Genomic DNA, 13,556 nt, shown 5'->3' with positions numbered 1-13,556 from the left:
CTCTTGTGAAATGTGTCAAATGAAATATATTGTAGATTTAAAATCAAGAGAATCATCTTTGACTAGGTGATAAATATGAGCAAAATACCATGAACACTTAGTTCAGTATCTAATGTGTTTCTGCACAACTACCAGAAAAAGCAGACAGACAGAGAGAGAAAATGTTGAATGTTTAAGTGTAAAACATGATCTTATATTTAGGCCTATACAACTTAAAGATCTTTTAGGTCAATACAAAAGCTTGGAGCTGTCTATGTTATGTCTTTTGTTTGCTGATGCATGCCTGCTCCTGTGTTTCTCTGGTTGACATGGCAATACATAAATGTTAGTTGCCAGTTTATTAGCCTCACCTAGCTAAAACTAATGCAGTCTTATGCAGCAGTTCTGCAATAAATCCTCCCTTCATGGAGGTTATAATGGTAAGTTTTTGTTCGAGAGGTGTTGATTCAACTTTATGGTCACTTTGGAGGCTGGATCTTGTGGTGCTGTTGAACTGTACTGCATTATACAGAGAGGCGTTTTGTGTGTATATAAACACCTCTCAGTATAATGCTGTACAGTTCTAATGACCATAAAGTTGAATCAACACCTCATAATGGTTGGATAAAAAAACTGAACATTATAACCTTGTTGAAGGTGGGATTTATTGCAGGACTCTTATATTAGAATGCATTAGTTGTTGCTAGGTGTACCTAATAAACTGGCAGCTCGTAAAATGGTTTTCTTTAGGGGGGCATGTTATGCTCATTTTTAAGGTTCATGATTTTATTTTTGGTTACTACTAGAATAGGTTTACATGCTCTAATGCTCAAAACACATGGGTTTTCTCATATTGTCTCATGCCCTCTGTCTGAAATGCTCTGTTGTACTTCCTGTCTCTTTAAGGCCCCGCCTCCCGAATACCCAGTCTGCTCTGACTGGTCAGCTCACACACACCTGAGCCAGCACCGTTCACCGTGTCTCCAGTCGGCTCTATCGTGTTTTCAGCTTCCAATTCGCCTGTGATTATACGCAAAGATTATGCAAATATGTGACTTGATGTCACAAAATCATGGATTTAAAGGCGGGACTACTAACGAGGTGTCTCCAGCCTTCAGGACCAGTGTTTTCTGTGGGAGAGAGGATCTCCCTTTAGGCTTTTTGATTTTCAAGTCTTTAATGTTCACAAAAACCTATATAACGCACTGAAGGACAGGAAAAAAAAACAAAAAAGCATAATAGGTTTCCTTTAAGTTTTCCTCCTGGGATACAGGGGCTTGCTCATGAGCACTTCAGCACAGATTTACTTCAGCAAGGCGTTGACGCAAGGCACAGTTAAGTCATCGTGTCTGTGGTGTGATCCTTCAAAAGGTGTCATGGACAACACAGGCTTACCTGCCTGTAACCCCTTTCCCCTGTCATCCTCACATCACCAACACCTGATTCATCCCTCACACACCGCACGGCATCCAGCGCCGACCCGAAGGAACTTGACGATCCATTGTGTCACTGTCATTTAACACAGCGGCACCTCGGAGCGTCAGCACCCAAAGAAGCCGGCCGCGCAGCAGGGGATGTAAAATACGAGAATAATCTCCTGAGCTGATGTCGACCGCTAATGGCGAACAAGCGTGTTTCAACTAGAAGCCCCCCCCCCCCTTCCTCCCTCCCTGTTCAGATGTAATTGACATGACTCCTACACAAGTTCGAGCCTGTCATCACAGCGAGCGGTGAAAAATGAGCCGAGCCGCCGTGAGCCGAAATGATTGATCTGAAAGACGTTTTAGGGCTATTTTGTGCTGAATTGTGATGTTTACACGTGTCGCGGGCCTCCTTTCCTTCTTCTCCCCTTTGTAATTTAAGGGTGATTATTTTGAATCTGTCAAGACTGAATTCAGCTTGAGTAAGATCAAGCCTTTCCTCACTAAATGTTCCAATATAAACATTGAGAAATTCTGTATTAAGAAACGTTTCAGGTGATCAGCGATGTATTTTCCTTTCTCTCACATGCTCTCCTTGGGAAAGCCTGCTATAACTCCTTCAGTATCAAGAACTGTGACCTGCCCCCCCCCCTCGCCCTCCCTCCCTAGCTCGTTCAGATCCGTTTTTGACTCCCCCCTCCACAATGAATCACATTGGCTTTTTTCTCTCTCCCTCTTTCTCAATTTCCCCTCTCTCTTCTGTCTTTCTTGGCCACAGATTGGGGTCAGGAGTTTAGTAGGGGAAAACATTTGGAGCCGGTGGCACGGGGCCCAGAGGCTCTCGCGAAAGAAAAAAAAAAACAGAAAAAAAATAAATCGCTGTTCACACACACATTACAGAGAGCATTAACCTGCCCTGCTCTGCCTCTCCAAATGTCTCCATTACGGCTCTGCCTGGAACAACACAGGCACAGCTAGTCGCAGCCAGCCATCAATTGATGCGAGCAGAAACAGAGAATTAGAGAGAGGGAAAAATAAAGAAAGACAGACGGGGGGCAGAGTGCAACATTTGGCAGTCTTTAGAAAGGGATCCGAGATGAAAATATAGAAAAACACGCCTGTGTGTCTATCAGTCGACTATCTGCTCGCTTTCACTCGCCGTCAGTGCAATGTTGATGTTATCACTGGGTCGATAAGTCACAATCTTTGAATAGACAGGCTTGTGTTTTCATTTGGGAATAAAAACCTGCAGTATATGAAGTGCACCATGCTTCATACAAAAGAAGAAAAAAAACATTTAATTCATCTGCAGCCTAGCTTTTCTTTGTTCCCTGAGTGTGACTGTTTCTATATTTTTATATTTAGTCTTTGCTTGATGTGTAGGGTCTAGGTCGTCACGATTGAGAGTCCTGTATATCACTCCTCCTGTCCCTCACTCTTTCTCTCAGCCGTGTAAGGGCAGCCGATTCCTTGAGGTGTCAAGGGCCTCCCGATGTGTGCGAGAAGGGGGAGGAGCAGGAGAAAGGGAGATCAGAGGAGGTATGGAGCGACGGAGAACACCGTCACCTTGGGGGGAGCGATGCGAGGACGATGACATCTACAGTGATGCATCCCTTCTTCTGCTCCTTTATGTTTAATCATGAGCCTGTTGATGCTGATCCTTCCCTCCGACGCCTCACATTTCATTAAGGGACTCACCTTCGCCTGCGATTCACAAACCAGCGATAGTGTTCCCATCTCGTTCTGTGTACAGGAGATGAGTGCACGTGGTGTTAGCTATGAGCGGCTGATCTTATCAGCACACAGAGCTGAGGAGGCTGCTTGATTTGTTTTGGTCCTGAGTGTAATGATAACCTCTTGTCGGTTCAGCTCACATCCAAAGAACTAATGTGTTTCTTTAGACGTCAACTTACAAAATGCGGAGAGGGAATGCTCTTATTGTTGGACTATAAATTTGCCCGATTGAACATCAAGTTGTAAACTATCTTAATATATATAAATTAGAATAATATAGACATAGTATGTTGCCATGTTGTTGATAATTACCCAATAGAAATAATAAGAAAAAAACTCACAACACCAAAGACAAGTAATACACTCACCAAATATAGTAATATAAAAAACCATAACACTGGCATTAGCACCGGCAGCTACCCAACACATCACCATGCAGCTACATTTCACACAAATCGATGAAATGTTAGAATTACCCAAGAGTACCCAGCTCCATGCCTCCCACATCACTTCTGTATTAAGAGTTTTAAAAGATGTCTTCACTACAACTGTTTCTTTTTAACTAGAGCAATTATTTAACTGTATCTGACAATGTCACTACTATTAGAAGCATTTATTTTTCAAACACACCCTCGAAATAAATGCCAAGCACTTATTTGAGTCTTTGTCTACTTTGGAAAATCTTGTCAGACAATTTTGAGATGTTCTGCCGATGCAAAGGAGTGAAAACATGAATGAAAGAAAGATATTCTCGTTTTAACGTAAGTATCCTACAGTACACCATGTGCTTTAGGTTAGGGTTAGGGTTATTAAAATGTCAGCCTTCAAGTTACAGCCTGAACTCTCCCCAGTTTTTATAACATGAGGCTCAACGTCCTTTTCTCATTGGTTGCTATCACTTTGTCAAACTGAAACAAAGAAACGTGTTTTTCATTGTTTTATTGTGATACATCAGACAGCATGAGGAAAAGGAAAGAAAAAGATGCAGGTCAGTTGAAAAATGTTACACCTGGATAATTTGAATGCTTCAGCCGCTTATGGCAAATAAGCTTTAGAAAAATAGAAGAGGCGACTGCCACAGTCGTCGGCGCTATTTTGATGCTGGTATACTTTTCATTCTTTTGACTGACAGATCTGTCAACACTGCCATTTCTCCCTTACTGTTTCCCCGCTGCGCTCCCTTGCTGAAATTTCCTTTGATTATCCGCCTTTAAGTTAGGTTTTACTGAACTGAAAGAGAGTCTAGCTGTGAAAAAAACATACTTCATTTTGCACTCTGTTTACAAATGTAATTATTTTAATGTAGTCGGCTTTTTTGCATTCACATCCATCCCTCCAGTGATGCTGCGATTAACCCGTGTGTGTATAATTCTGTTTTAAGAGAGCAGTTGTCTGTCAGTAGGTACAGTAGCTAAGCTTACAGCTCTGTGTGATTATATTCAAACATCTTGGCTTCTTCCTGCCTTGGCAAGAGGCCTTTTGAATAAGACTTATTTTCCTTCATCACTGAAGAATGGCTGCCACCAAGACAAAAACACCTAACTTGCTACAACAAGTTCTTGATCAATATCATTCCTGTATGATTAAGTAATAAAAGATATGTTTAGCTTGGTGCTGTAATATATAATGACATTCAGATGGGATTGCATATAAAAATGTCAGTTTGAGCGAATGTTGCTGGGCAGGTATAGGCTATTCCAGCATCCGTCAGTTTGCAGGATATGTATAATATAGTATAGACAGTGTACTCTGTGAGTCCTTTTCATTAGTGTGCCCTACAATCATTGCAAGGGTGGTGGATAAGCTATTTATATTATAACTAACTGCCTGTCTGGTAATTTCCATTTGTATAGATTGGGGGGAGAGCTGTGTATTCGCCATAGAAAGGAGACATTAATAAGTATACTCAAGTATGCCTACTTTCTCAGCTTTATCCTTTGTGTTTACTCGTTGTTGCAGTAGTTAAACTAATACTTTACCGTTTCCTATGAATAAGAATTATACAATTTATGCAAAGTCAAACCTCAGTCAAACTATGACTTTATAAAACCAAATGGTTATAATTTTTTTTATTTATTTTTTTATTTTCCTTAGATCTTTCTTGAGCTGTCTCCACACCTACAGCGACTCGCTCATATTATTTGCCATTGTGACCTCATTATCCTTTGTGTATTTCAATGTGTGCATCAACAGCACGCTCTAAAATAAAAGACAAACAAATTAAAAGTGTGTTTAGTATGCTTATCAAAAAACACACTTTTAATTTGTTACTTATAATAAGTGTGCCGTATGGGACGCAGTTAACACTTCTCCTTCCTAGCCAACTCAAACTGCTGCTGTCCTAGCTCGCTAACGGTAATCAATTAACATCATTTACCTGGTGGGATCTCTATGTGTCTCCACCTCTCAACCCTGCCTCACCTATATTCTTCAAATTTTGTGAGTATCAAACAACTCGACGCTCCACTCATTCATGCTTCCTTCCTCTCTCCATTCGTCTTCATGCTTATTTCACGTTACCCATCCATCCCTCCTCTGAGCCCTTTCTTCTTCCTCCCTCTGCTACTTGTCTGTGTCACTCCTTTCTCTCCACATATCTCTCTGTCGGCATCACCGTCTTTATCTGTCTCGCTCTGTCTTTATCACGTGAAACATCGCTTTATCCATCCCTTTAAGTACTGTATCTCAGTCTGTAACACCCTTCCTCTATCTCCCTCCTGCCTATCGCTCCATCGCTGCCTCTCTAAACATCTTCCTCCAGCCTTCTCCTCACATGTCTGTATCGTGCCTCTCCTCTGTTTCACTCTCCGTGTCAGCTCATCGGACTCTTTATTACTCGTAACCCTTTTCTCTCTCTCTTTCTTTTTTTATTTCGAGCTGGCACTTCTGTGGTCTGTGGTGGCCAACTAGCATGACAGCATGCTAATGCTGATGCGGCGCCTGTGTGTCCCTGTCATGCCGCTCAGTGTGTGTGTGCGTGTGTGTGTTTAGGGGGTCGTGGGTGGTGGCTCTGCTTAGCGCTCTGGTTGGCTGAGCCCATCTGTCACTCAAAACGGGCGACCTGTGGTCCCAGTTGCCAGCCAGCCGTATCGCCACTCTGACAGAATTATGAAAATCCCTGTCTATTGCTCATTGGCCCAATTGAATTACAAGCAGTGCCTTGTTCCGTGCAAGGTTTTTAAACGGCTGATTTAAGGCACACACACATGCACACGCCACTGCCATGGATGGCTGTTTATTCCCTCCATTTGCAGAGCAGGAAGATATTGTCTGCCTTTTCATTCGACTCTTGTTTTGATAGATTTTTGATTGAGTTCTGCTCAGTGTTTGTGTGAGTGTTTGTCTTTGTATCTTAATATGCCGCCAAGGCTTTTGTTTTCATCACACTGTTTCTGCAGTTTATGGTGAATTATTTGCTTCGCAGGACGTCTATTCTGCGTCATTTCTCCCTACAGCACTTCACATCTGTTGTCATTTCATTACAGACATTTATTTGACACTGTGTGCCTGCCAAGACACTCTGGATAAATCACACTGTTATTTCGCCTGCTTCCACACACCTGAGTGGAAGGAAAAAGGCACCGAATGGTCTTATTTTCTACTTCCAGCAGTTATTTTTATTGGTATAAGCAACAGCACAGCGAGTCTGTTTATCACTAAGCATATTCTCAGTCAAAGAGAATCAGGTTTCACCGAGCTGGTGTGTACTCAGTAGGTACAGTACATTCATACAGCCGCCCCCAGCGATCAAACAGAAGCTGCATTTGAATGACTCTTTCTTTCCTCCCAAAGCCACTGTGACAGGTTGCTACTTGTTAGACCTCCAGTCTGCTTGCTGTCTCTGTGCCTATTTGACTGACTGACTGGCGGTATTTCTCTCTTTTTGTCTCCGTGTCTGTCTCTTCTGCTTGCTTACCTGATTGCCTGTCGACCTGCTTATATATCCGTCACTCTCTCATCTTGAACACACTGAAAAAATGGACGTTCTTTAAAGGTCCCCCCTGTGAAGGTTTCAGTTACAGGCAGCTTGAAAATGAGCTAGATGTCAACAATGAGGAGAAAGTGTAAAGAATAATTCAAGGTTGCATTTACAATAATCACCTCTGGCCATGATAACAACCGTTTACACAGGGGATTTGTAACGCTCTAGTATAAAAAACAGACCTTGCAGAGATAAGTACTGCATGCTTCTGCTGATGGTTAATGTGTAATAGGGGTTGGACAAAAAATATAGATAAATCAAACATATCGCAATATTTCCACTTGCGATACCACTCGCTGGTAACAAGTATGGATAAAAAAAATTCAACCATAAGACTGTTCCTGCCATTTTAAATACATTTTTCTCTCTTCTTCAGTTACAGATATCATGATATAGCGTTGATTACGTCTTTGTGATATATCTTGTATCACCTTTGTTATGCTATATCATTAATGCGGGAAAAATACAATGATGGTAATGTATTGTGTGTTCATCTGTGATTCCCACCCCAATGGGTAACCAACAAATCACCTGAATGTCCCTCAAACCCCTACAACACAGTTCTGCAGAGAGAGTAACGTTGTTGAAAGGGCCCATCTCCTTAATATTTAGTAGAGTCTGACCGATACTTGATTTCTGGGGAAAATACTGATATATATAATGTGTTTTTTATTTATTTATATCTGCTTATAAACACATATCTTTTTAATGATGTTCCACTTGTGGTTATCAAACACTTTTGGCCTGTTTTCTCTCTTTGAAAGTCCAGCTCTGATTTTCCGAGTCCTCTGCAAAAAGCTCCAGTTGTTTGTCTCGTCACAAAGGGGATCTCTCTGTAGTCGTGTGTTGTAACCCAGAGGACAATGCATTGTGTGTTCCAGAAATGGTGTTCTGATGTTAAGTATTTCGCGAGCATGCAAATGGAAAGGCTGTTGCATGCACTTGTTTGTGTAGTGGCACATAAACAGCCACATTTGCGGCCAGGTAAAGGCTGCAATTTGCAGAACAGTGCACGTCTTCGACACCTCCGCCCATGTCACGCAATTGCCGGCACATTGACGCCTTGGATTTACATAGCAACGGAGGCGGCAAAAAGTGTACCCTCCGAGGCGTCATATTGGTGGACCAAAACAGACACCCAATATACCGCGCTCTGTCTAACTAACTGACTGATCCGCAAAAAGGACAGCCAAATTGGCGGCTTGCTGTCCAGTATAAAAACGCCTTATGTTTCTGGACACCTATGTATGTACGTATGTGTTCAACGCAGTGGTTGAAGCAGAGCTTTCTGTGTATGGGAAGACTTATGAGACAAGTGATCATCAGACAGTCAAGTTAAATTCAAAAGCGATCTCAGCCACACTGGTTTGTCTTGTAATTGCTGAAGAAGTCACCAGATTTTTGCCAGTCACAGTGTCACTAACCTGCTCAATAGTGCTAATTCTGCCATGAAAAAGGTCTGTTGTCATCATTAACAAATGTATGAACCTGGTAAATCACTGGAGAACTTTATATTAACTATAATTCATAATTGGTAAATTCATTCTTAATTAAACTTTAATTGATAGTAATTTCACTGAAATGCTTTATTAATCATTTATGAAGCAATTATTTATTGTAAATTTGCACTTGATGTTTAAGATACTCTGTAAATGGTTGATAAAAGATGTTAAACATGATCTTGATGGCCATGTTTTTTAAACTTCGACAATTGCTTAATAAATGGTTTATAAAGCATTTCATTGTCAACAGTAAAATAACTATTAACTACAGGTTATTTAACTAGTACCATTCATTAATGATAGTAATTACTAGCAATACCAATAATTTAACATACTTGGAAATCCAGGAAATAAGAATCACATGACATGACATTATTCAATCAGCTCTACATACTTATTTTTACCCATCTAGTCAGTCACGGGATGCTTTCTCCCGATTCATAGCAAAGAGAGACAGCAGATGTAACGTCGGTGTGTTATCGCTTTCAGCGTGCTCGCTAGCTGTGTCCCAGGTGTATTTTTACATATAAAATCTCAGCAATTCAAACTGGCAATTTTAAAGACAACAGAAACCAGTGTAGTTTATCATTTATTCATTTGCTTTTCATGCCTTGTAACAGGGTTATATTTATAGCACCAAGAGGATTTTGTGGAGGCACAAACCTAAAGATCTCTGTTCACCCTTTTTTGTGTGATTTGTCTCTCACTCCGCCTATGTGGTATCTATCTATACCCCTTTCTATCTGTCACTGTCTCGCCCTATCTGTCTGTCTGCCTGTCATTGTACGTGTCTAAGACAGGAACCCACCCACGGTTGTCTGGTCTCGATCTGCATGGCGACCTAATCCTCGCCAATTCCACAACAGTAGTGTTCCAGTTGAGACCCACTGTGTTACACCAGCCTGTCATCGCTGATCACTGGATTCTACTTTTTTATCAGAGTGGCTTTGATCCGCATCTAATGATGTGTGTGTGTGTGTGTGTGTGTGTGTGTGTGTTTGTGTTTGTGCGTGTGTGTGAGAGAGAGGGAGAGAGTATTTGTTTGTCTTTCTTTAACAAATCCCTACATACAGACAACAAGAATTCATGTGCATTCATTTGAGTACATCGGTATGTGAGTGCTATGTCTGTAAGTGACACAGTGTCTGTGCGTGCATGCATTTGTGTGTGTGTGTGTGTGTGTTGCCCTGGCTTGCAGTAATGAATCCACTGGTGCTGTTGGCATGAGCAGGGCCATGCTATTAACCTCTCTGCCAGCTAGACTGATCTCACCCTGTCTGTCTGTCTCATCGGCCTAATGACACTCACACACTGTGCACACACACACCACACACTGCACACACACACACGCAGACCTGTCCTTTCTAATCAGATTTCCATTGAAGTGAAAAGTATTCCACATTGTCCAATCATCTCTATTCAGAGAGTCAAAAAGCTTCTGCCGGTGTCGAGAGAAGATTTCTTTTTCAACACCCACTCAAAGGAAGTTACTCTTCAAAACTATTTCAAACGTTTTAATATCCCCTTGCCCTCTGCAGCCAGATCACTTTTCACTATATTTTACACCAGCCATCAGTTTTAACAGGGCTTTTATGAGTGGGTTCTCTCACTCATAACAGTCCCAGTAAAACTACAACTCTGGATGTTACGCGCTTTGCTTTTGATCAGACAAGACCGTAATGTAGTGTAGTGGTTACGTCACGTCGGAGTCCCTATAATACTATCATATGAGATATAAATCACTCAGAGTGAGAGTAATAGAGAGGGTTTTACTTTGCCAAGCTTGCTTGAGAAGATTTAAAGGGACATTTCAAGTTTAAGGCTCAGGGCAAAAGGCTGGAGGTGGACTGTGAGCTTTACACGTGCCCAAAATTACAGCCTGTGTGCTTGTTTGATGAGTTTGCGGTGGCACTTATGGTTGTCACTGAATAAAACAGCAACATGACATGATGGGGGGAAAAATATGACATGAAAAGTGCTGTCAAAGTGCTTCACCAGCGGTCGTAAATGTTGTTTAATAGTCTGTACTTGGATTTTGTGTGAGCATGTGTGTGTGTGTCTGTGTGAATGAGAAAACCCCAGCCTCCATAGGAAATCCTTAGAGGAGCGAGGAGCACCTGGCGCTGTCTGTAGTCATAACAAACGACAAGGAGGGATTTAGACTACATTTGTATTGGTGCCAGCTTGTTACACATACTCCCTGTTCACATTCGCTCTCATAACCACCGTGTAATGCAGCATCGGCACTTGGCGTGGCTTCGCCCTCGCAAGTTTTTTTTTTTTTTTTTTTTTAAACTGCTCTGCTCTGGAATGCCCCCGCTCATCCATGTGTCCCTCATTAGGGTTACGGCCTGGGACGGTCCAGCAGTAATATCCAACACACCTCATCCCATCTGTGAGCTGACCGAGACGGAGATAATGTAGAGAGAAGGATGCATTTGGCAAGCCAGAGGACATAAAGTTAGACTTCTCTGCAGTGCGAGTTCATTAGGCAGAGAGGACTGCTGGGAGACGGGTGTCAGCCTGGTCTGAGCTAAATTAAGAACTTCAGCTGAGGGACAATCAGATGAAGTGGGAAATGGATAGAGGCCAGTTTGTGCGGGCCCACGAGGGATGTTTTGTTTTTTATTTTTCATCAGTCTAGAGGACTGTAGGCCAGAAGACTCTTCTGTTTCATGTGAATGTGAGTGACTACTAATTGCACCTGACAGTCTCTCTTATATGGAGTCATCGGAGTGCCATAAAAAATATATAAAGAAAAAATAAACAATAAATAAAACAATAAAAAAAACTAATATCAACTTAACAGAATATAAAATAATAATATGAATAAATACACACAGAAATAGATAAACAAATAAATGAAAATGCTTATTTATTTATTATTTCACATTTGGTTATTTTTATTACCACATTTATTTATGCTTTTATTTCCCTTTATATTTACCTACCTATTTATATTTACCTATTTACCCAAGGAGGTTATCTTATTTACCTGTGTCCGTTTGTTGGTTGGTTGGTTTAAGAGCAGGATTGTGCCAAAACTACTGAATGGAGAATGGGTCTCGGCCCAGACTAGAAACTGTTAACTTCTGGATGGAATCAGGCATTTTCTTTAACATTGCAAGATAGAGCCTTTTTTTTTGTAATTTTTGTTAATTTTTCAGGGAACAATGCATGGATCTTGATGAATTATGGTTATTTATGGTTAAGTTTGATATTGGATTTGGCTTGATTAAATTAAAGGGGCATGTTTGGCCTTGGCGGAGGTATGCACTCTACAGACTTACAATTTTTTTTATTTAGCAATTTATTCTTTCTAGATTTATTTTCGTATTTCCACATTTACTTATTTATTCTCTTTTTAATCCTCCTTATGTTTCCTCATTTATTTCGTCATCGTTTTTTCTGGCACTCTTATGACTCCATACTTAATATCTCCGCCCTAATTGTTGTGTGATTGCTCGTTTCAGCAGGTGGCGCCATATGGCCAGCAGGGCATGGGGGGTTACAGCCAGCAGCAGCAGCAGCAGCAGCAGGCGGGGCAGCAGGGAACCCCTTCGTACTTCAGCCCCCCTCAGCAGACCCCTCCAGGCCCAACCCAGAGCCCCTACCTGCAGCCTCGACCACCGCCACAACAGGTACCAATGCGCGCACACACACACACACACACACGCACACACACACACACACAAACACACACATTAACTCATCACATGCAGAACCAGACACCCACTGCGCTGTTTCCTGTGTGGAGAAATTAGCCAAGAGATTCAGCTGCAACCAAAATCCCCTTTGCACGCCATGAGCAAAACTGGAAATGATTACCATAACTCAATAAATATATATGAATACATATATCAGTTACACATCAGATACGCAGATGTCACATATCAGATGAAGAATGAAATTTGAAATATCAGCAGGAAAGGGATTGCATCCAAATCTTTTTCCATGGGTTCTATTTTAATATTTTAGCAGTGCTGGGATTGGCGAGATCATCTTAAGGGATAAACTGTCTGTGTGTGCGTGTGTGTGTTTGTGTGTAAACGATAGTGCGGTGTGTTGGTGGTCCAACATGCCTGGTGTATGGGTCATATTATTCCCTTGCATTATTCATGTGAGGTATTTTAGGTAAATCTCACTCTCCGTGTTTCTCTCTATTTTAATATTCTCGCCCTCTTTCAGCACACACACACACACACACACACACACACATACTGTACACACACTTAACAAGAACGGGACATTTGAATGTAATATTCAGTCAGTCATAGTGTAGAAACATATATTGTACATTAAACCAGCCTGTGCAAACCCAGTCCTTAGTACAACAAAGGGCCTGTTCCACAGTTATGTATCTAGACTTGTCCTGCCAAGTTCCAGCATGATGTTCTGTAGAAGTTTTTCCATTGGGAAGCTGGGTTCAAGCAGTTGTTTTTGAGTTGAGTGAAGGCTGCCCATGTGTTTCCCATCCACTCTGCAGCTAGAGAGATCTATCAGCCTGTGTGGAGTGACTCTGGCCAACAGCCCTGCCCTGGATCACAACAGAGCAGAACAAAACGGGGAAGGAGAAAGAACAGTGCAAGACGGGAAAGATTACAGTACCACAGAACTGGACAGGAAGGGGAAGATCAGACAGAACAGGGAGGGAAAGGAGAAGACAGGATGAACCAGAACAGGAAAAGACAGACGAGTTAAGCAGGGATGCCTTGGGCCATTGTACAAGATCAGTATCAGGGCTGAGACAGGCATGTTTTAATTATATATCGGCTATATTAGTCCATATCTAATTTTTAGTTTGATTTTGATATTCATTATAATTACATGTAAAAATACCTGATTTCACTCAATTAAAATCCTAATTCACAGCATTGCAAACAAGAGAACCGCAGTGTGGTTCATAGGAGGGATTGGAACAGCGTACAAATTTTATTA

At 41.5% G+C, this 13,556-nt stretch overlaps 1 protein-coding gene across 1 annotated transcript in view; it reads left to right on the top strand.

The window, feature by feature from the left end:
* The window catches only part of LOC141010716 (AT-rich interactive domain-containing protein 1B-like), a 182,916-nt gene that overhangs the window by 34,590 nt on the left and 134,770 nt on the right, over window positions 1-13,556 (top strand). The window contains exon 3 of the mRNA XM_073483804.1: window positions 12,092-12,259. Within this exon, the coding sequence (XP_073339905.1) occupies window positions 12,092-12,259 (168 nt within the window). The remainder of the gene's footprint in view (window positions 1-12,091; window positions 12,260-13,556) is intronic.

This window comes from Pagrus major, chromosome 16, assembly GCF_040436345.1.
Source record: "Pagrus major chromosome 16, Pma_NU_1.0".
NCBI lineage: Eukaryota > Metazoa > Chordata > Actinopteri > Spariformes > Sparidae > Pagrus > Pagrus major.
Note: the sequence above shows the minus strand (reverse complement) of the source record. Positions and strands in the feature narration are given on the sequence as shown.